The sequence below is a fragment of the Pelobates fuscus genome, chromosome 13 (genome assembly GCF_036172605.1).
Source record: "Pelobates fuscus isolate aPelFus1 chromosome 13, aPelFus1.pri, whole genome shotgun sequence".
Taxonomy (NCBI): Eukaryota; Metazoa; Chordata; class Amphibia; order Anura; family Pelobatidae; genus Pelobates; species Pelobates fuscus.
The window spans coordinates 108983445-109008122 of record NC_086329.1 but is presented as its reverse complement, the minus strand read 5'-3'; the positions used below and the strand labels follow the sequence as shown (position 1 = coordinate 109008122).

General features: G+C 44.5%; 1 protein-coding gene across 3 annotated transcripts in view; it reads left to right on the top strand.

Annotated features, from left to right (window-relative positions):
* Positions 1 to 24678, top strand: part of INSRR (insulin receptor related receptor) — a 69048-nt gene that overhangs the window by 18568 nt on the left and 25802 nt on the right. For 2 of the 3 annotated variants that reach the window (XM_063440246.1, XM_063440245.1), the window contains exons 2-6: positions 9687 to 10235; positions 20698 to 21010; positions 21654 to 21796; positions 22349 to 22493; positions 22996 to 23210. In XM_063440246.1, the coding sequence (XP_063296316.1) occupies positions 9687 to 10235; positions 20698 to 21010; positions 21654 to 21796; positions 22349 to 22493; positions 22996 to 23210 (1365 nt within the window). The remainder of the gene's footprint in view (positions 1 to 9686; positions 10236 to 20697; positions 21011 to 21653; positions 21797 to 22348; positions 22494 to 22995; positions 23211 to 24678) is intronic. The other variant, XM_063440247.1, reaches the window with a different exon arrangement.

Below are 24678 nucleotides of genomic sequence, written 5' to 3'. Positions count from 1 at the left end.
GTGTGGGTTATAGAGGGTGTGGGGAGCTGCAGTCTATATACTGTATTGGTAGTGTGAGTTTTATAGGAGGGGTGGGGAGCTGCAGTCAGTATGCTGTGTTGGTAATGTGGGAGCTTTTTGGGGTATAGGTACCCACTGAGACACTGATTGAACCCTCAAATCCACAGCCAGGTCATGATACCCATTCCCGATTCAGCTCCCTGTGAAGACTTAAGGGCTTTCTTAAGCTCTCCAATGAATCCCATGGTCCGGGCCAGGCTGTTAGTCCACAATGGAGTCTTGGCTAATGGGATTACTAGTCCCAAACACTGGAACACATATAAAGACCTGAATATATGTACAACGAACATCGGACAAGTAGTAAGAGTTACTTGGCCTTTTCTGTCAATACATGAAGATTTACCGTCTGCTCTATATACTTACTGTATTGTAATCTATGTTTTTGTCACGGATTGAGATTCTTGTTCGATCTCTTAAAAACTAAATAAAATAATAGTAAAGAATTAAACCCACCTTACTCTGATGCTGAGGCGAAATTCTCCCTCATCCTGACCTTCCTCTGTTGACATCACTGCCTTTAAAATCGAAATGCTCAGGGGTCATGGTGCGTGGAGTAAACCTTTCAATAAAGTCTATTTAAATCACTAGTCTGGAAGACTTCATTTAAACCATTATTTTAAAATGTAGAGATTCATTCTTGCTGGTAGTTTAAAATCTTAAATCTTTGCAACGGGATGAAGATTTTGAATAATAACTTTTCAGATCAGTTTAACGGTTATAATATTATTATTATTATTATTATTATATATTATTATTATATCAGAACTGCTTTCGTTACATGTCACAGATAATGATTATTGCAAGTTGCACTACCTCCAGTTTCTATTTGGAGAACAACTTAAATGAAAGGTGTTCATTGTGTGCACGTAACTTGCTGAATAACAATGGGATTACGTTTTTTTTTTATTGATTTTTTTATTTTAATGAAATTAGTTTTTTAAAACCTTTTTATCCTGTGAAGAAGTGCATGTTATTGCTGCAAACACAAGTTCAGCTAATATTTACCAAAAATTTAATTACTGCATGAATATAAACCCTTGTGCCACAGAATCTTTATCAGATGCCGAACAACCTTTGGAGTGTGTGTGTGTGTGTGTGTATATATATTCATTCACTCACTCACTCTCTTATGGTGGGGAAAAAAGTGTGGATGAAAACCCCTTCCACCTGAAGTGGATAGTTCATACATTGCTAAACACAAATACACACACCAGTTAAGCCATAAGACTTGTTTTTCCCACAGAAATCTCACTGTAACAGTGCTCACACTACTGCAAGTATATATATAATTATCTTCCCCCTCAAAGTATTTTATTAATATTTATGTTAAATATTGTATCCATGGATTTGTATTTACCTCGTGTGTGTGTGTGTAGGATGTAGACACTATAATCTGCTCAGGACATCACAAATGAAGAGTCCTGCAGGGATTTAGATTTGTTTGTTTTACAGCTGTTAGAGTGTTGCATGTCTGTGTTACGGTGTGTACAGCACAGGGTATGTTGTCCCTGTACGGGTATGGGAACTGGATGCTGTGTCCATGGTCCGAATCTATTGGATAACACAGCATTTAACAGTCTGTCTTTATTTGGACTAGCCATGTTGCAGTTGTCTCAGTACGTCCTGTACCCCTTTTTATTTTGACTACAAATTTAAGGCAGCAGTTCCTCTGTTGCATTTCACAATAACTTGCTACGGCGCGCAGTCAGCTGGTGTTTAATACAGCTTGTGCCAAGTTACGCAAGGAATGTTGTTGTGTTTTGAGATCACGGATTCACTGACGGCGGCTACCAAGTGTAAGACAGAACATTCACCAAATGCTGCTGCTCAGTCACCTCCGTTTTGGTGTTCTGACAATTGTGACAGTAATCCGGCTGTAACAGCAAAGACAATTTACGTTTTAATAAAAAAATAAAAATATATATTACACCTACCATTAAAATGATAGATTGATCATTTCTTTATCAGTGGGCAAACGTTCAAAATCAGCAGGGAATCAAATACTTTTTTCCGGGAGAGAGAGAGAGAGAGAGAGTGTGTGTGTGTGTGTGTGTGTGTGCATGTATATACAAGCAAGTGCTGGCCAACCAACCCAACATTGTGGTGGTAGACAAGGAACGGAAAACTGTAGTCGTGGTGGATGTGGCTATACCCAGGGATTATAGCGTCAGGAAGAAGGAACATGAGAAGGTGGACAAATACCAAGGATTGATAGACCTAGAAAGAATGTGGAAGGTGAAGGCAGTAGTAGTCCCAGTTGTGATAGGAGCACTCGAGCTGTGACCTCCAAATTGGGGGACCGGCTTCAACAGATTCCAGGTGGGACATCTGAGATCGCTGTCCAAAAGATGCAGTTCTAAGATACTACGCAGAACCCTCAAACTCCTAGGCCTCTGGTAGAGGACCTAAGAATGAGGAATACACATACCACCCAGGAGGGATGAGAAAAAATATATATATTTTTAAATTTATACATACTGTGTGTTTGTGTGTGTGTGTTTGTATGTGTGTGTGTGTGTATGTGTGTGTATATATATTTGTGCTCGGAATCTCTATTATTTTAATGAAATGTAGAGAAGGAGCAAAGTTGGTTGAGGTGTGCCGAAACCAACGTACGAGTAGGCCTGTAAAAAAGAGGGCTCACAAAGAGAAATGTGTAAAGGAGGGTGTAGGTGGGTGGGTCAACACAGCTTGAACGGCAAAGGTAAGTAGCAGGGTAGGGTTTATATAGGGTCATAACTCTTCCCACAAATTTAGGCCAATTGGCCTTCCAACTTGTGCTCGGAATCTCTATTATGTAAATGGTATGTAGAGATGGAGCAAAGTTGGTTGAGGTGTGCCGAAACCAACATACGAGTAGGCCTGTAAAAAAGAGGGCAGAAAGGAATTCAAAGTAAACACACTTTATTGCAAGTTTAAATTGCGAGATTTCTGAAAGCCTGCCTGAGCTCCCTTTCTGGTCGAGGGACGTAGGAGTTGTATATTGAGGATTTCCAGCGTCCCAGCCTCTTAATGATGTGTACCGGGGTGTTGGTGCTAGAGGCTGATGATGCTGCGCCGATGTGAAATGAGTGACCAGAGAAGGAGGCTGGGTTGTAGCCTAACCTAGACAATAGAATTCTGATGTGTGACATAAATTTAGCTGTGGTGAGTGGGTGTCTTTGGAGTAGAAGTAGTGGAGTATCTGGTGAGTGCGTGATGTGAGAAAGCAGGAGCATATCCAGAACATGTACAGGGCACCACAAATTCTCGGTAGGAAAGAGGGGAATGATAGTGGGATAGGCTGAGTGATTAGTCTTGGTAGAAGGCAAAGAGAGGACAAAATGGTCGTCTACTCTATTTAAGTAAGAAAGTTTGAGGCATCGTACTGTGTCTCCTTGACGTACCACTGTGAACTCTCTAGGTCTGAGGATTCCATAAAAGGCCAAAAAAAATTGTAGATTTCATGACTAAATTGGTATTGTGGTCAAACGGGGATTTGTCCAATAAGTCGCTTAGGAGCCGGAATATTGGACCGTCTATTGGTAGCCTAGTCGTACTAGGAGAGACTGAGACCTTGAAAATACCTTTTGAGGATTTTCTTAATGGGGTAGGAAGACAGAAAAGGAGCGTGGTTAGGGAAGTTAGTGAGGATTTAGTGTTGTACTCTGATGAGGTAGAGTTTGATGGTATTATGAGAGAGTTTAAGGTGTAAATGGCAAAAGGAGGCAAAAGCCACCATGGTTTTGATGGAAAGGTCACCTTGTAAGCAAAACTCGGCTGTGAATTTGTTAAAGATAGTCAGTGCCCTAGCGTAAGAGATAGTGGTGTTGGGAGACAGTGCTTGGTGCGTGAGTGTTGGTGCGTGGAGTAATAGTTTGTTTAAACCAGGGTTAGCCGTAGGAACGGTGGCGTCCTGGCTGATTGAAGGTGTGACGGAGGGGGAGCCCGGCCGGAGACCTGTAATTTAAGAGCATAAAAGAGTGTTAGCAGCTGAGTAGAGGAGTGTAGAGAATGAGGTCTAAGATATATCTATATTGCTTAAGCATGTATCCCTGCATGCTGGAATAGAAGAATGTAGGCAAATTACAACAAAATGATACATTGGTATGACTGAAACTATTCCATGAACTGGAGGAAAAGGATATAAAAATGTCAAATCACACTTTATTACTCGGAGTGCAAGTAAGCAGCCCCCGAGATGAGTAAGGTTCCAAGAGAAAGTGCCATTAACTGGACGTGGTGTCATCGTATAATTAAATGTGTGCTGAACCAGCTTATTTGTTCGGTGTCAGACGGGTTGGGCACATAGACTTGGTGTGGGCTCTGAAGCATATGGAGCAGATGTGCAACAACCTGCATGCGCTGTAGCTGCATATGCCAGTGCTAAAGTTATTGCACACCTGCGCCTTGCCCAAGAAGGTGATGGGTCTGCCCAGCTTGTCTCTCTGGACACCGTGGGGTGAGGGAGTGGTGGGGTAAAAAGGGGACGTGGAAGGGTCTGTGTCCCCAGGGCATAGATCGGTGGAGTGTGAAGTGGACCCACAAGAGGCACAAGATGGGGGCCTCAGACCAGCAAAATGACGGCAGAATAACTCGGTATCTATCTAACACCAATCGATTCTAATATTGAATTGTGTCAGATGAGTAGCTGCCTTGGCCGAAACGGATTTGTGGTAATCGTAAAATGAGGACCCTCCATACTTGATGCCCAAATCAACCTCCTTGTGCATATATAAATCAAGCTCTTCTCTCCTATGAGGGTACACCGTGCAGATAACATTGCGATAAGTGCCGAACGCGATAACATACTGTGGGATGTTGAGTTTTTTTTATTCAAACATGGGTCTGTCTCTTAAGACTACGGAAATGTCCCCGTAGTTGTAAGCTCTATTCTCTAAGACGTCTTGGGAGGCTATGAGGAGGGACATTAAATTGACGTATTTTCCATCAAGAATATCTTTCTTGATGGAAGCCAGAACAGAGTGGACTGGTGAGGTGTGGGAGTGGTAGAGGCTGGTGGGGGAGGGGAAATGAGGGGAATGGCAGTCAGAGCGGTCGAGGTTACCGGTGTAGGGACTGCTGGGGCTGTTAAGTCAACTGGAGTGGCTATGGCTGATTCCACCTTCAGCAACCTGCTGTTAATGGATTGCAGATTGGCCAGTATAGCCGCCATAGTTTCCTGGGTGGAATCAGAAAACCCGACTGAAGGCCCTTATGTACTGGTGCCGGGCCTTGGTTCGTTGGCCTGAGTCGTCAGCAGTTTATAAAGTTCTGCTTTCCTGGCGGTGGCTGGAAAGGGGATTCCCTTGAGCCTAAGTTCAGCTGATATTTTTGGAATGGTCCAATATCTTAGGGATCTGGGAGTAGAAGGAGTGAGGGATTCCACCGGAGACCCAGGCCTGGGTATATCGTCTGATGGGGGATCGATGATTGATTGGTTCTTGCGACATCCTGAAAGGAATAATGATATGGATAAGTAGCGTATAGTGGAGGTGGGATGAAACCTCCGGAGAACTGACCTGCTAGCTAATGCCGAAGCGAAGAATAAAATTTCTTTTGAACCAAGTGACAGATGAGGCCCTGTTATTGCCAAGCGGCGGTGAGCGGCTCTACCTATGATTTGGGCCGAGGGGATTTTGTGGCCACCAGAAGGAGCTGGCAGGATGTCGGCCTCTCTGTGACTGTAAGAGATTCAAAACGTGTGGGCGTGACATGGGAAGCCCTGACTGTAGCCCTAAAGAAGAGCGAGCGAGGTGGCTAGCTATGATTTGGTTGTGGGGCTGAACCTCAGTGTATGAGGTAGGGGTGTAGACCTCGCAGACCGTAGTATTATTGGGGGAAGCTAGGGCCAGCACCTAACCCTGAAAGCCAGTTCTCTACCCTGACGGGGGCTTGTCTCTTGCAGGAAGTATGTAACGTATGTAGATACTGACCTTGAGTGTTAGTTCTGTATATAGGAAATTGCTCAGGCGACTTCAATAAATAGGTCTATATATACTTTGTATAATCAGGTCCAGTCCAGGAACCTAGGGGTAAGAAAGATGCTAGTAGGCCAGAGGCGTGCAATTGGTAATCCAAGTGTAAAAATGTAGAACGAATGGAATGGTGTGTAACAGAAACACTGTATCATAAACGCTCGTGTAATGAGAGAGACGTGAACGTAGGTCCAAATTTTTTTTGAGGCAAGCCCCTGGGATCCCAGAACTGAGCAATATTATTTGACAGATATGCAGGCCAAGTGAGGCCTTAGAAGGACGAAATAGTAGTGAGTAAGATTAGGGATACCTACTACTGGAACGTTGGGAACCAGGTAGACTGGTGGACGTAGGAGGTGTAGTGAATCTGCGCAATGGTGCAGGTCTACGTAAAGATATGTAGAAATTAAAACAGAATTTAACATTTAACATAATAGTAACCTGGAGAGTGAGACATCTTTTAACCTGATGTGTTTAAAGTTTTGAGCCCACTTGGGAAGTGGGAGGGTATTGTAAAAAGGCCGTGGAGGCTGAAATGAGGCCTCAGGAGAAACGTACCTTATTTACCTGATACCGTGGTACTGGATACTGGAGCCACCTCCTGGAGTCTTCTTGACAGAATAAGTAGTACAACCTAAAACATTTTTAAAATTAAGGAACCTGAGTATAGTATTACAATTAACAGGGATTTAAAATAAAACTACTGGAAAAGTGAGCGTGGAGTTTGATAATTTTAAGAGGTTTTTGTGGGGCTAGGCCCTGCAACCGTAAAGGGGAAACTGTTCCTTTAAGAGAAAAACGCCTGGGCTATATACATAATTTAAATGTGACAGTGTGGTGAAATAATGACATTTAGAATAAAGAAAAATGTAGGTAGTGTCGTGAACATAAATAAAATCATACATAGAGGAACATCTTCAATATAATTTTTTTTATAAAATGCGTAGAACCTTATGCGTTCGTCTACCGAGAGATACTATGACCGGTGGTTTAGATTAATGAAAAAGAAATGTTTCGTGACCCAGCCGTTCGTATGTGTTTTTCGTCTAACGAAAGTGAGAAACAGGCGAACGTAAGGTGAGTATAAGCGTACGTAAGAGAGAATGAAATTCGTGTGTACTATGCGGTCGGCTAAAAATTGCCCGAACGCAGAAGTACATGAACGGTGGATTAAACGAACGGATAAGTAATATATCTAGGGAGCCTATCCCCGCGTTTTTAGGCCCGAACGTGGGAAATAGACAAACGCTATTCCCCACGTTTAAGCTTACGTTTGCGTGCCGGTCTCGTGACCGGAAGCTCGGCACCCGGGTAGTGAGTCGGGAAAGCCGCGGGGCAGCCGGTGAACGAGCCCTAAAGTCTGCGGTAGGTGCTGCTGGAGGGAGACTGCTTGCTTGCTGCAGATTTTTGGCGGGAACGGCTGACAGGAAATGCAGGTAACTATGGTGACAGTCAACACAGCTTGAACGGCAAAGGTAAGTAGGGGGGGTAGGGTTCATAACTCCTCCCACAAATTCAGGCCAATTGGTGTATATGTATATGTATATATATATATATATATATATATATATGTGTGTGTGTGTGTGTGTGTGTGTGTATATATATATATATGTGTGTGTGTGTGTGTGTGTGTGTGTGTGTGTATATATATATATATGTGTGTGTGTGTGTGTGTGTGTGTGTGTGTGTGTGTATATATATATATATGTGTGTGTGTGTGTGTGTGTGTATATATATATGTGTGTGTGTGTGTGTATATATATATATATATATATGTGTGTGTATATATTTATTTATATACTCTTGACTCCCTTATTTGAATCATGCAAAAATATCAATATTTTTATTACGTCCATTCACATGACTGCAGACCGTGAATAATTGGTCCAGGAAAAAAACACAAAACTGAGCAAAAGTAGACGTAACTCATTCATCGTCTTGGCGTTCCCATTGCCACCTACTCGAACGTTGTAATGCAGTGTTATTGGGGTATGTAAAACTGTGTCCTTTCTGTGAAACTGCACTGTTTATATTGTGTGTATACCATGCCTCTCTGACTGACCGCCACTAGGGGCAGCTCCTCACTGAGGAGCATCTATCGTCAAGGTCTCCATGTTTGGCGTCATTGGACGCCATTAGCGCAATATGTAAAGCACTGGATCGGTGGAGCAAGCTGCACATGCATTCTAGGTCACTAGGACATTGCTGTGACAATTATTGAATTGGACCTCACTGGAGGTGGATTTTTGACATTTCAAGTTTTATGACATTTATTTTTTAAAGGGACACTATAGTCACCAGAATTACTGATTAATGTAGTTGTTCTGCAGGCTTTAAAAGGCAGTGTTTTTATTGCTGTCTAGTAACACCTAGTGGCAGTCACTCAGACGACCACTAGAGGTGCTTCCTTTCTCAGTGTACAGCACTGTGGTTCAGCGTCTGGAGGCACTGAATGTCCCCCATAAAGATGCATTGATTCAATGTATCTCTACGAGGAGATGCTGATTGGTGCAGCTCGGCATTTTGCAGCATTGGATTGAGTAAGATCATTGATATTGATATCCTCAGCCATGGAGGGGAGACCGACGTGGTGAGGGAAAAAAAAGGGAACTTTTAACACCTTTTTAAAGCGATGTAATGGGGGCCATGAACCTAAATGGTGTGTTTAACGCTATGGTGTCAGGAATACATGTTTGTGTTTCTGAGACTATAGTGTTCCTTTAACTTTAAAAAACAGTAGAGGCCCAGCAATCTAAACAAAATGAAGACAATAATGTAATTTATGTATATTTTTCACAGAAAATGGTGCAAGAACAATTAAAGGACCACTCTAGGCACCCAGACCCCTTCAGCTTAATGAAGTGGTCTGGGTGCCAGGTCCATCTAGGGTTACCTTTTTATTTTTTTTTAATTTATTTTTATTTTTATAAACATAGCAGTTTCAGAGAATCCAGCCTCCAAATCCTCTAGTGGATGTCTCACTGACAGCCGCTAGAGGCGCTTGCGTGATTCTCACTGTGAAAATCACAGTGAGAGCGCGCAAGCGTCCATAGGAAAGCATTATGAATGCTTTCCTATGAGACCGGCTGAATGCGTGCGCGGCTCTTGCCGCTCATGCGCATTCAGCCGAAAGGGAGGATCGGAGGCGGAGAGGAGGAGGAGGAGATCTCCCCACCCGGCGCTGGAATAAAGGTACGTTTTAACCCTTTACTCTCCCCAGAGCCGGGTGGGAGGGGGTCCCTGAGGGTGGGGGCACCCTCAGGGCACTATAGTGCCAGGAAAACGAGTAGGTCCTTTAAGCTGAATATGAAGTGAGCTTTGTGGTTTGTAGTGTGATACCCTTAGTAAGCACTTTTAAGTTGCAAAATTTAATGTGTGGGGGGGAGTCTTCTTATGGGAACAATCCATTAAAATGAACTATTTAGTAGATAAGCCCAAAATAAAACATTCCGTGAATGGATGATGTGTTGAAGTTCAGTGACTTGGTGTTTTTTGTTTACACTTTAAGGTGACGTCTCTTAGCACTTTGTTCTGCTTTGCATTCAGTCACTAAATCGTGTTTCCAGGAATTCGTAAAATCGTCCCCACGTAATGACAAAGCACAATGTACAATTCCAGAAGGTGCTTGTGGACATTTCTCAAGGTTTCTCCTTTCTCTTGTTTACTCAGTTTGCGGCAGTATGGATATCCGAAATGATGTGTCCCAGTTTCAGAAGTTGGAAAATTGCACCGTCATCCAGGGTAACCTGCAAATCCTACTCATGTTCAGCACCAAACCCGAAGATTTCCGTGGCCTCAGCTTCCCCCGGTTGACTATGATTACAGAGTACCTCCTCCTTTTCCGTGTCTATGGCTTGGAAAGCCTGCGGGAACTTTTCCCTAACCTCTCCATAATCCGAGGAACATCCCACTTCTTCCATTATTCATTGGTGATCTATGAAATGCCCCACTTAAGAGATTTGGGTCTTCATAGCCTTACCAATATTCTCCGAGGGGCAGTGCGCATCGAGCGGAACCAAGAGCTCTGCTACATCTTCACCATAGACTGGGCTCTGCTTTCCGATTCTGTGGAAAATCATTACATAGTGGGAAACAAGGCGGTTGAAGAGTGTGCTGACGTCTGTCCTGGCATTCTGGATAATGTAGATTCCTGCGTAAGGACCCCGGTAAATGGAGTAACCGAGCCGCGCTGCTGGACATCCATTAACTGTCAGAAAGGTCAGAGTCCACATATAAATACATGGTCTGTGCTTTGTTCCATGCTTTTGTTGTAGAGGTAAGTGAAGGTTTAACCACTTCATTTTGCTGTCCCTCTCTCTCTCCTGCACGTCGCTGCGTGCCGTCCCTCTCTCACCTGCACGCCGCAGCGTCCTTCCGTCCCTCTCTCCTGCACGCCGCTGCGTCTTTCCCGTCCCTCTCTCCTGCACGCCGCTGCGTCTTTCCCGTCCCTCTCTCCTGCACGCCGCTGCGTCTTTCCCGTCCCTCTCTCCTGCACGCCGCTGCGTCTTTCCCGTCCCTCTCTCCTGCACGCCGCTGCGTCTTTCCCGTCCCCCTCTCCTGCACGCCGCTGCGTCTTTCCCGTCCCCCTCTCCTGCACGCCGCTGCGTCTTTCCCGTCCCCCTCTCCTGCACGCCGCTGCGTCTTTCCCGTCCCCCTCTCCTGCACGCCGCTGCGTCCTTCCCGTCCCCCTCTCCTGCACGCCGCTGCGTCCTTCCCGTCCCCCTCTCCTGCACGCCGCCGCGTCCTTCCCGTCTCTCTAGCCTGTCCATTTTATGTTTCTTACAATATCACTGTCCATGTGTTTATATTATAAATTATGTTGTAAGTTTTTTTTAGTTTTTTTTCTTGTTTTCTTTTATTTGTTATTTTATGTGTTTTGGGGTAAATATACTGGGAATTTCTTCTGATCTATGACAAGAAAAAATACACAAAAATGTAAATCCAGTACGTAGAATATGCCACACACGTAGTGTTTGTGTTTATGGTTATACAGCTAGTGCCTGCTAGTGATAAATGTAACCCTGAGCTACAGGGCTGCCAAATATAGTAACATTCCAATATGTGCAATTCACCCGGGGTCATTCAGTTCATATAGATGGCTTACTGGGATAATTATCCATCCGTTTTATCCAAAATTGAAAATGCACTTTTATATCTTCACAACTGTTTTACACTTACAGGGTTATTCACTAACCTGAGCATTCAGGGTGAATTTCAAATTTAAGGGCAAAATATCCTGCCATGTTTTCAATATTTTACCAAACAAATTGAAATTTACTTTGAATTATCACATACTTGGGGTTACATTACATATTTAATTTTTTTTTTATAAATATGATCTGAAAACTAAACTGGCTACAGCGAAGATGAAGTGTTTTTTTTCTAAAACCGCTATCAATTCACCAGTTATTATTATTCACTATTTTAATGAATAAACTATTCTTCCATTTCTTGGTCAATATCGACCCCTTGACCCTTCCTCTAATACAGGGTAGGCAACCTGTTTAGTATTACTCTGCCAAAACAAGATTGTGACGTTCCCTGGCATGCTGGTCCTATTTTAAATTATTTTTTTTCATCGAGGTGTGTATGAGCCGTATTCTGCTTGTTATTTATGGGTGCTGCAATTGCTTTGCAACGTTGTATATGTGTGAATGTGAGCTGTTGTATATGTTTGTAAGTAGTTTGTGGTATTGTGAATGTGGGATTGTGTGGATGATATGTCACATTGTGTGTTTGGTGGTGTGTATGTGTGGGACTGTTTGTGGGGTTGTGTGCATGTGGATTGCCAGCGGTGGTGTTTGTGGGGACTGTTTGTTTGGGCTGTTTGTATGAGGGGAGGCTTTTTCTGCATCTGTGTGTGTGTCTATCTGCAATACTTAAATTAAAGAGTCTCCCTCACTACCTGCAATTGCTGCTCTGTGCGGGATTCCTGATGGGTCAGAAACTGGCTGTTCTGTGCGGAATTCCTGATGGGTCAGAGACTGGCCGCTCTGTGCGGAATTCCTGATGGGTCAGAGACTGGCCGCTCTGTGCGGAATTCCTGATGGGTCAGAGACTGGCCGCTCTGTGCGGAATTCCTGATGGGTCAGAGACTGGCCGCTCTGTGCGGAATTCCTGACGGGTCAGAGACTGGCCGCTCTGTGCGGAATTCCTGATGGGTCAGAGACTGGCCGCTCTGTGCGGAATTCCTGATGGGTCAGAGACTGGCCCCTCTGTGCGGAATTCCTGATGGGTCAGAGACTGGCCCCTCTGTGCGGAATTCCTGATGGGTCAGAGACTGGCCGCTCTGTGCGGAATTCCTGATGGGTCAGAGACTGGCCGCTCTGTGCGGAATTCCTGATGGGTCAGAGACTGGCCGCTCTGTGCGGAATTCCTGATGGGTCAGAGACTGGCCGCTCTGTGCGGAATTCCTGATGGGTCAGAGACTGGCCGCTCTGTGCGGAATTCCTGATGGGTCAGAGACTGGCCGCTCTGTGCGGAATTCCTGATGGGTCAGAGACTGGCCGCTCTGTGCGGAATTCCTGATGGGTCAGAGACTGGCTGCTCTGTGCGGAATTCCTGATGGGTCAGAGACTGGCCGCTCTGTGCGGAATTCCTGATGGGTCAGAGACTGGCCGCTCTGTGCGGAATTCCTGATGGGTCAGAGACTGGCCGCTCTGTGCGGAATTCCTGATGGGTCAGAGACTGGCCGCTCTGTGCGGAATTCCTGATGGGTCAGAGACTGGCCGCTCTGTGCGGAATTCCTGATGGGTCAGAGACTGGCCGCTCTGTGCGGAATTCCTGATGGGTCAGAGACTGGCCGCTCTGTGCGGAATTCCTGATGGGTCAGAGACTGGCCGCTCTGTGCGGAATTCCTGATGGGTCAGAGACTGGCCGCTCTGTGCGGAATTCCTGATGGGTCAGAGACTGGCCGCTCTGTGCGGAATTCCTGATGGGTCAGAGACTGGCCGCTCTGTGCGGAATTCCTGATGGGTCAGAGACTGGCCGCTCTGTGCGGAATTCCTGATGGGTCAGAGACTGGCCGCTCTGTGCGGAATTCCTGATGGGTCAGAGACTGGCCGCTCTGTGCGGAATTCCTGATGGGTCAGAGACTGGCCGCTCTGTGCGGAATTCCTGATGGGTCAGAGACTGGCCGCTCTGTGCGGAATTCCTGATGGGTCAGAGACTGGCCGCTCTGTGCGGAATTCCTGATGGGTCAGAGACTGGCCGCTCTGTGCGGAATTCCTGATGGGTCAGAGACTGGCCGCTCTGTGCGGAATTCCTGATGGGTCAGAGACTGGCCGCTCTGTGCGGAATTCCTGATGGGTCAGAGACTGGCCGCTCTGTGCGGAATTCCTGATGGGTCAGAGACTGGCCGCTCTGTGCGGAATTCCTGATGGGTCAGAGACTGGCCGCTCTGTGCGGAATTCCTGATGGGTCAGAGACTGGCCGCTCTGTGCGGAATTCCTGATGGGTCAGAGACTGGCCGCTCTGTGCGGAATTCCTGATGGGTCAGAGACTGGCCGCTCTGTGCGGAATTCCTGATGGGTCAGAGACTGGCCGCTCTGTGCGGGATTCCTGATGGGTCAGAGACTGGCCGCTCTGTGCGGGATTCCTGATGGGTCAGAGACTGGCCGCTTTGTGCGGGATTCCTGATGGGTCAGAGACTGTTTGGCCGCTTTGTGCGGGATTCCTGATGGGTCAGAGACTGTTTGGCCGCTTTGTGCGGGATTCCTGATAGGCCGCTGACCCTTGCTCTAGTAAAACATGTTTATTGGTCAGTAGAGACGACGGAGAGCAACCTTGCTTTGTTACATCAGACTGCAGAGAGATTTTAAAGAAATTCTACCACACAGAGTATTTCGCTCAGGACTGTGCGTCCTATCTTATTAACTGACCCCTCTCAGGAGGATGAGTTGTCCTTTAAGAGGTTCCAGCCTGTTCTGAAAGTCAGCAGAGCTAGATATAGGGAATACATGGAAAGGGTTAATAGACTGCCACGCCCATTGTGTGAATGTGAAGGCTGGGCTCTGTGTGTGTGGATGTAATCCGAGGCATGGTGTATCCGTGAGCGAAGCAGCCAGCAGCATGCTAGTGGTTTGTTTACAGGACACGCGCCACATGCAGGCGTCTGTTTACTATAAACAAATGGCAGCGCACAGGATGACAAATCATAAACACTGTCTTCATCGCTGCCCGTGCCTCCTCCGCTGCTGCCATGAGTAGTCCGTACAGGAGCCTGCACACAGCCTTCCACGAACGTGACAAAACGTGAAAGTAAAAGCCTCCTCTCTGTCCTCACAATGCTGGCAGATTCCCAAGACTGCCAGTAAGGATGGTTTAACTACTTCCGCCCCGGGAAGTCCTCTGTGAAACGCAACGATTAGGCTCAATGCCAGGGTCCTTTATAGCAGAACAATGTATTTAAAGTGACATTATCCCTTCACAATCTCATGTATCTATTCTATTACAAGATTAAATCTGTATTTTTCTTTATTTAGACACAGTGACTTTGTTTTAACTCTTTTTACCTCTCAACCCCTCGTAACATTGGGTCTCCCCAGTCTGGGCTGACGCCCAAATGTCTGTTATGTGCATTTTGGTCGGAGGCTAGTGGCCTGCTAATGATGGAAGATCAGGTGCTTCTTCTGTTATCTATAATGATCAGAGCCCTGCAGAGGAATGCCAGAAATACAGCCTCACCCCAAGGAGCAATGGTGGGAGACCAGGACCACCGTCTAACGCATTTTGTGAAACCTAATGAGATCGCTTACCTTGTTTGCACTGGTATTTTACAAGCTTGTGCCAAGGGAAAATGATCTGTTATATTAAACCTGCTCTATTCAGCCCTCCATCAGTAGGCTTGCAGTAGGAGAGGGCTATGTAACAGGACGTCCACTTCCCGGTTAACCCGGACCGGTTACCTCCCGTTAGTTCCCTTCTTTCAGGCGACCAGGAACTCTTGCATGGTTAGGGGACTTGACTCTATGCTCTTTCAGGCAGAGACGACACTCAGCCCTGGAAGCTCTTAGTCCTTACAAGGACTTTCCCTATTGCATTTGCATCCCTTGCAACCTGGAACAGCAGACACAGGTTTTAAAGCTTCCTTCCCTCCAATAACCGGACAACAGACAGTTTTGGAGGTTTTTTTTTTATTTCTTTATTTTTGGAGTACTTAAACAGGTAACACGTGCATATGAGGTACCCCAAAGGCAATCCTCTTGCAATACAATAACATTTTATACAATAGGGTATATAATACGACATACACAGTACATTTTTATGTTTTTTGTTTAAATAGAGTATGTGGAGGTGCTATGTTTTCGACAAGTTCATTCAGGCTCCTTATCACATAAGGTCATGGGAAGTTGATTACCTCCGTTGATTCTAGCTTACACCTATCTTGGTGCATAAGTCTACCTAATGGTCTCTCTTGTCCATGTTTTATTGTACGGATTCTAGGTAGGGCGAGGACAGTTTTGGAGGTTTAAGCACTGTCTTCTCACCAGCTTGATTCACAATCTTTATTGAACACAGGCTTCTTTTATGCACAGACACAATTCTACACAATCCCAGGAAGGAGGGGGCTGGGTTACAGATAACCATCTCCTGCCCTGGGAGATACCAAACCGTACTCAGGGATACACATTATTATTATTATTATTATTATTATTGCCATTTATACAGCGACAAAAAATTCCGTTGCGCTTTACAATATTATGAGAGGGGGGGTTAAACTATAAATTGGAAAATTACAATAAAACTTACAGGAGCGATAGGTTGAAGAGGAAAATCAGTCTGGCAGCAGCGTTCATTACGGACTGTAGCGGTGCAGTGCGGCTTTTGGGAAGACCAATCAGAGGGTTACAATAATCCATGCGGGAAATTACTAGAGCATGGACAAGCTCCTTGGTAGCATCTTGTGTAAGAAAGGGGCGGATGCGGGCTATGTTTTTGGAATGGAATCTACAGGATTTGGCAACATACTGGATGTGAGGCTCAAAGGTGAGGCCAGAATCAAGTATGGTGCCAAGACAGTGCTCTTCCAAAGATGTGGATACCACTAACTTGAAGGGAGAGCGAGAGAGGAGGATCAGTATTAGGAGGAGGAAAGACAAGTAGCTCAGTTTTAGAGAGATTCAGTTTCAGAAAGCTGTAGGACATCCAGTCAGAGATGGAAGAAAGGCAAGCAGTGACACGTTGCAGGACGGCAGGAGAGAGGTCTGGGGAGGAGAGATATATCTGGGTGTCATCAGCGTACAGGTGGTAGTGGAATCCAAAAGAGGTAATAAGTTTGCCAAGAGAGGCCATATAAAGAGAAAATGGAAGGGGACCAAGGACAGAGCCTTGGTGGACTCCAACCGAGACAGACGAAGGGAGGAGGTATCATTAGAAAAGGAGACACTGAATGAGCGTTGGGTGAGATAGGAGGAAAACCACGAGAGGACAGAGTCACAGAGACCGAGTGATTGAAGAGTTTGAAGAAGGAGAGCCTGATCAACGGTGTCAAAGGCAGCAGAGAGGTCAAGAAGAATTAGTATGGAGTAGTGGCCTTTGGATTTAGCTGCAATTAGGTCGTTGGTAACTTTGATAAGCGCAGTCTCAGAGTGGAGAGGGCGGAAGCCAGATTGAAGAGGGTCAAGGAGAGTTGGAATTGAGGAAGTGAGACACACGGGAAAAGACAAGTCTTTCCAGAAGCTTTGAGGAAAAAGGGAACCGGGATATAGGATGATAGTTAGAGGGGGAGGATGGGTCAAGAGATGTTTTTTTTTCAGGATAGGTACTACAGTAGCATGTTTAAGGTCAGCAGGGACAATGCCAGAAGAGAGAGAGCAGTTGAAGATGTGTGTTAAGGAAGGCACAAGACAAGGAAGGGGCCTTCCTTCAATTAATCAATTAAAGGTTTTTGGTTACTTACTTTGCCAATTCTCTTTTTATTTTTATGCACTTTTATTATTTTTACTTTCCTGTTTTTTTACTGTTGTTCCTGTACGTAAAGAAATCCCAGGTGGGGATCATACCACCAACGCTCTATAAATAGAGCAGTTTTTTTCTGCTCTATACCTGTAAGTATTACTCTAATTTACTTTTATCCAATTGAGCGTACTATTGTTGCCTCTTTTTATTTTCCCTGGAGCTTCAGACGGCGCTGATAGACGCATTTCCTTTACACATCCCAGCAGCGGGGATTATATCGCTGTACGCTCTTCACACCAGAGCTGGCCATAGCTCTTTTAAATGTGAGTTCTTTACCTTCTACTATTCTTTTACCCTTTGGATTTTAAACGTATCGCACTACTGGTTGTTCCTGTATCTCTGTCTTTCACATATGCGAATACCCTGCGGCACTAGGACGCACCCACCCCTACTGAAACTACAACTGATCTATATCCCATCAAGCATTGCTGCTCTAGTGAGACTCTTTTGGACTATTTTATGTTATTTTACTTTTCCGCTGGCGCAGACCTACCCCCATCTCTTTGTATTGTCTCATCTATTGAAGGATTTGAGGGGTCTCCTTTGTTTGGGTTGCTGCCTATCTACATATCGTTTGTTAATTAGCGCTGATTTCCTTTTGTTTTCTGAATAAATTGAGTGTGCCTTGGCTTGAATAAACCAGATTAAGTCCAGCATTAGGTTTCGACTAATGTCTGGGGGAAAGGGCTACTTCACTTAACTTTGCTATAATCACTGAAGACGGCGCTGACGGGGAATCTGGAAAGGGGAAAGGACATCCTTGGCGGCGAGACTCTTGTCCCTACCTGAGTGGCCGCCACACTTTTTTTTTTTTTTTTTAAATGGGTATGCAAGATTTATTTATTTTGTACAAAAAATTCCAAGTAACAGTTTCCCTTTAAGTGGCTTTTATCTGTACAATTTAATTTCCATGGCTGGGGACTGAACACAGCCCACAGATTGCCTTTCATTAGCAGTCAGCCTGTGGATAAATCGCACTCTTAACCATGTAACAAGATGTCTGGAACGCAAGCCGTCAATGCATGGGTTAACTGCTCATTGCAACACAGTTACTGAGCTATTTCTCCAGCCACATTTAAAGGCCTAGCCGTGGGGCCTGCCTGCTGTTTTAATGTGTCCAGGAAAGGTCTGCAGGCCCTCTCTCTACTTTATTTCCATAGTGTTAGGCACGTAATTACAGCTGCCACAAGCATTCGTTTTAGAGTGACCTTCAGGATTCAGCCTTGCAATGAGCTAAATTAACTTTTAATCCCAGTGTCGGATCCAGCCAGTCTGTGTATCTGTAGACTCTGTCCCTAATCTGTGACCGCAGGATGTCAGACCCACTGGCTGGTCGGAATTATTTATACAAATCTTACATTCCTAATTGGGTATATGTATGCCCCTCTCCCCAACTTGAGGTGAAAGGAACAGGCACGGTCACTATATGCAACGAAAGTCCCCTTGTGGTGACCTAGCAAACCATCATTCTTAGCTGATCTGACCGGCACCCCTTGGTCCGTGATCACTTTGCACACATTCCACTTAACCCGTGCGCTCTCACATCCATGTAAAATAGTGACGCCATCCCCTTTATATAGAGATTTTTAATTGCTTTTACAATTATATTGAAATAGATGAAAAGGAGATTGGGTTTTTTTCCACTGGAAATATAAAGATTTCTCGATGATGTGCTAACTGTCCAGTAAATTGTCCATGTACATAACATGTATTAAGACATGTTATGAGATGGAGATCTGGGGGAGTAAATGCAATCTTTAATTACACATTATTTATGAGCTTTAATTAAATCTACTCCCACACTATGCCCATTTACCAGGACATACTTGAAAACAGGGCAGCAATGAATTTGGGCCAGTGTCTCACAATCCTGTTTTTTTTTTTTTTTTTTTTTTTTTTTTTGGTGTCCCAATTCTGGGGGTACTGGAGAAATGTCCCGGGACGAAGTGATGGTAGGGCACCTTTGCCCTGGTTGGCATGTTAATGTGGCACACAGTCTGGAGAACAAGACACCGTTAATCTGGCTGCCAGGATCTTGAAGATAAATGGGTCTGTTTGGCTTGTAAACATACGGCTGTACACTCCTATCCCCGGGGTTTAGCATCATGCCTGTGCCACTATTTCACAGCGTGTGACTTCCATAGCTGGCATTCTGCGTGCAATGACTTCATGTTCCTGATAATTACCGTCCGCAGTCTTTTCCTGGTGAAGAAGGAATCCTCTCATTACGGTTCCTTGCAGTCGGCTTCTGTCTTTCGTTTGCTCACCTTGTGTCAATGTTTAAACATCTTTCATCGGGTTCAGAGCTAATAAAATACATGTGCACCAGTTCAAAGCTAATCAAATCAGCCAGGATATTTCCCTTCCATTACATTTGTGTTTTTCTAAGTGTGCACAGCTTGTCTTTGACTGACTGTATAAAGCGTGTCGATTTATTGAAGGCATTGTTCAATGTATTTCTGTGCTGTGTAATCAGCCTCGTAGCTGGAATTGTGATATCCTGTGCTGGTCTGGTCCAGCGACAGGCAGGTATAATATGGACAGAAAGCGTTTTGTTAGAAGATGATTAATGCATTATGTGCTTTGTCAAACGGGGAAGGGATAGCCGCTCTTTCATACACAGAGCTTTTAATGTTACTAAACAAAACGGTCACAACGTGGACACTGGATGCACACTATTCCACACCACCCACGGCATCCTTTTTATATTGTGAATGGAGAGCGGCTTTGAGGGCATCCAGGGCGTCGATATTAATTCTATTTGCTTTTGGGCAGTTTCAGATCCTAAGATGTTATTTCTTTCAATCCAAACATTGTGCACAGTGGCAGTACCTACTTTTCAGTTTGCAGAGCCCATAAAGTCCCACTCCGGACCAGCGCTGGGTTCACTCGCCTTTCTCCATCAATGCTCCATTCTGTGTGTAATGGTGGTTCCACAACGTAAGGCAACTGTAGGTCAAACTTCAAGACTGCATTGTAACAGCCAGGGACTGGAAAAGGAGGCTTCCAATTACTCCAGTAAATTGAAATAGACTTTATAGCACAGATGCTTGGAGTCATACTATGGGCATTTTAATTGTATTCTAGTGGAATTCCCTGAAATGCAATTCAGCTAAAATAACCCGTGGGCAGATTATTCAACCATTTTTATTTAAGCATTTTTGTCAGACCTTATGGATGAAGGGGGAAACTGTTCTTTATATATTTTCATTAATGTACTTAGTTGCCCATTTTACTCCAAGGGCAGCCGCTTATTCATAAAACACAATGGAGTACGTTGACGTTGCAATGAACGATCGTATACTGTAACTAAACCCCCAGTATTTTTACCCAGGTTAGAGCTTTTTAGAAAACGATTGTATTCTGAGAGTTTGAAGTTGCTGTTGAGTGAGTGTGCTGGATCTTGGATGTTCTAGATTTGTATTTTTTTGGTAATTTAGTTTTTTGTCTAATTTATGATGTAAGTCCAAGATGAAATCTCCGCTTCAGGGGATATTTACAGCAAAACAAAGTACGTCACCAGAATGAAAATGATAATCTGCTGGAAATTGATTTAAATGACTTTTACTTTAAGGTCTCACTTGACTGAGCAGCATTAACCATTCTATGTGCATGTTATATGCCATGTTGTCTGAAAAATCCTGCTTTACCAAAGCGCCTCGTTATTTTCTGCTCTGCCAATTGTGTGTTATTTAGTAACTGCCTTTTCTTGTGTTTTCAGTGTGTGACTGTGGAAAGAATATCGCCTGCACTAGCAGTGGCAGCTGCTGTCACGAGGAATGCCTTGGGGGCTGCAACAAACCTGGTGACAGCCGAGCGTGTGTGGCCTGTCGCAACTTCTACTTTAACGACAACTGTTTGCCTTCCTGTCCACGCGGTACGTACGAGTATGAGGGCTGGCGCTGCGTAATGCCAGAGTACTGTGCCAGCCTGCGCAAGGTGTCTGAAAATGCTCAGGAGACCTCCAAGTTTGTGATCTACCGGAACCGCTGCCAGTCAGAGTGCCCGTCTGGGTACACCAGGAATGAAAGCAGGTAGGTCTCTCGCTGTTATCTCCAGCCAAAGCCATGTATCCTTACCGTCTGCACACTGTAACACGCACAAAATCCAAATTAATGTTTAGCTCATCAACTCCTTCATTTAGAAAAATGCCCCGACACCCAAAATAGGTATTTATTAAGGATATACTATCTCCGCTGTATGCTTCTAAAATTACTATACAAACAGGACCAGTAATGCTGGAATCCTAAAATATCCTGAGAACTATTATCCAGGAAAGCACTCAATTCAGCGCTCTGTATGTAGCTGCTGTAAGGTAAGTAGTAATGAGGAATAATCCCCAGTACGATCTAGAAATAATAATCACAAATGTATGTGTAAAATTGTTACTGGTCGTGTTATACAGGCACTGCGTGCCCTCAAACTGTGCTTTGTTGATGGCAAATTTGGTACAAATCACAATATTTATAGCAATATAACGAAACGGCTGCAATCATCTTCCCAAGTGTGTTCTTTAGATACATCGGATGCATTTTCCACGTCCGCCATGTGTTGTATATATGAACAAGATGGTGGGATGGTCTAAATTGGTCGTCATTCTCCCTTATACATATTGCTATAAAAGTTTAATTGTGTCACCGCTTATTGTATTGTAGTAAAGGCCTGTCTTTGTTCCAGCATCGTGTGCCATAGATGTGAAGGCCTGTGCCCGAAAGTTTGCAAAGTTGGGATCAAATCTATTGACTCCATCCAATCCGCCAAGGAGCTGACTGGCTGTACTTGCATCGAAGGCAGTCTGATCTTCAATATCCGAAAAGGCAGTGCGTATTGTTCTTGTATAGATATTTCTAGTTAAAGCAAAGGCTAGTGCGGTAATTGGCAACTTTAGCTTGGGGTTAATAGCCTCTCCTGCAAGGCCAGGCATGCTGATAGTTGTTATGGCTAACCGTGGCCTCTAAGGCCAAGTGCGCTGTTTGAGCAGTAATGGCTAACCTTGCCTGGGGCTAATAACCTCTCCTGTAAGGCCAAGTGCGCTGCTTGAGCAGTAATGGCTAACCTTGCCTGGGGCTAATAGCCTCTCCTGTAAGGCCAGGTGCCCTGCTAGAACCATAATGGCTAGCTTTGCCCTCGCTCAGGTATTCTGAGGAGGAGAAAAAAATTCTATATTTGATATCATCTCCTGTTTGAATGCCATGCTGTAGTCTTTTCATAATTTACATCCAGGGTTGGGCTTTTTAAGTGCCTATGTTTTAGTGTGCCGTGTGTAGTTTGACTACTTTCTGCTGTTCTATGACTCAGTTTCTGTGTAATCACATTGCGGCATGGTGGGAGCATTTACAGTACCGTTTCCAAAATGATTTGTGTAATTTCAGTAAATTTGGCGTCCGAGTTACAGAAGAGCCTAGGCCTAATCGAGACCATCACTGGCTTCCTAAAAATAAAGCATTCCTTCGCCCTTGTGTCTCTGACATTTTTCAAAAACCTGAAGCTTATCCGTGGAGACTCCATGGTAGATGGGTAAGTATCTCCAACATGCTGAATAACTGGAAAATGGGTAAAATGTCAAACGTAGGCAATGCTAAGCCACAAACTGTGTCCACCCAGGTACACCACTCCAATAATAGAAAGGTGGTAAACTATGGGTAAAACTGTATGGGACACGGGAACGTGTGTGTGCGTATTCTCTCCTCGATACAGAACATCTTACTGGAAATGCAGTGTCTGAAACTTTCATTGGTTAATCATCCCATCACGCTTCTCTGGTCTATGCGTTCCTGGAGAATATAGCAATACGGGAAAGAAGACCCTACTAGCTAGAGTATTGATCAGTTTATGCTTGTGTTTGCATTCACGATTGTCAGGGAAATTGAATGATAGAACTCATTGGGGAGAAAGAAACATAGACTTTCTTATGGTCATTTGTGGTTGAAAGTGTAGAAGTTAGTCTCCAATGAAAAGTAGAGAGAGAGAGAGAAGATTGTTTACCAATATTCACTTTGTTCTCTGTTCTCCCCCCCAGAAATTACACGTTGTACATCCTGGATAACCAGAATCTACAGCAACTCTGGGATCCAAATCATGAAAATCTCTCCATACCACAGGGAAAGTTATACTTTGCGTTTAACCCCAAGCTCTGCCTCTCTGAGATCTATCACATCGAGGAAATAACTGGGGCGAAGGGGAGACAGAACAAGGCCGACATCAACCCTCGCACCAACGGAGACCGAGCTTCATGTGAGTCCTCACTGCGCATTATAATTCCTGTCAATCCTTACGTACAGAACTAGTTCAGGGATTCATCAGATTTAAAATGAAGCCATTTAATGTCCACATTTTTCCTGGATGGACATTTGGCACCGGAAGGACCAAGTTAGAAAGTCAATGAAATGGAAGCCAATGGTAAGAGATGTGAATAATGAGGGACAATTTGTGGACATGCTGTGCCTGCAGAAGGATTGGACCTCAATTACCAACCAGACCATGACACCCAGAGGCTTATTGTACCATATCCACTATATCATAAGCTGTAATAATAAACTGGCTTGTAGTTGTTATGGTGCTCTGAGTACCTCATGATATATATAAAAAAAAGGAAACAGAAACTGCTCATTAAAGGGCCACTATAGTGCCAGGAACACAAACTTGTTTTCCTGGCACCATAGGGTCTTTTGGTCACTGAAAATCTGTGAGAAGCGCGGAAGCGCCTCTAGCGGTTGTCAGTGAGAGAGCCACTAGAGGCTGGATTAACCCATAGGTTTCTCTGAAACTGTTATGTTTACAGCTGCAGGGTTAATCCTAGAGGGACCTGGCACCCAGACAACTTCATTGAGCTGAAGTGGTCTGGGTGCCTATAGTGATCCTTTTAACTACACATAGTGTGTGCCTGTTACCTGTACATTAAGTTCTCTCCCCTCCGGTCCCGGTCCGTCATTGTAAGCTGCAGTGATGGTTCGTTGTCCATGTCCAGCTGCTGGTCTCGTGATTGGGAGTGTTGGGTTGTGTTACGGTATAATGGAGCAGACCAGCAATGGGAGGGGGTAATACTCGCTTGGATCCCTGAACATTGGTACATGTTAGCATGTGGTTATTGGCAAGTAAGGAGAAATTATTGAAGGGATTTATATCACAAAGGCTGACAATCAGTCATTACAGTGATAGACGAGAAAAGGAGTTTGTGGGTGGGTATTGCATGTCCACAAATGCACCATTAGAGAGAGCCAAATCCAGTGTGGACTATCTCAATGAATCTGCATGTATTCATAATGCATTATAGATTTTATTCCGGGTTAGAACAAAATAGCAGATTTTTCCTAAACAACAGATACACTATAATTTGCTCTGTTTAGTGAGTGAATATTTCTGTATTTACTGTTTACAGGAAATAATTCCCAATGCTAACCAGTTCAGGTTACAGATTGTGAACGTTTCTTTTCCTGTAAATAAGAGAATGTTTCTTTCTGCTGATGAAGCTGTGGGTAGAATATCACCCACACCTGCCTAATTCACCCCAACCCACCCAATATGATTTGGAAGAGGAACTGAGGTGTATTGGGCATGATCTGTTAAGGCACACTGATTAATCCATGTTGTGCTCCTGCAACTGTCATCAAAACAAAATACTAAGCCCTCAATGAACACTATCCTTGCAACCTACTTTTCTACCCTACCCTTAGCCCCTGTGTCACTATACCTCACTCCCTCT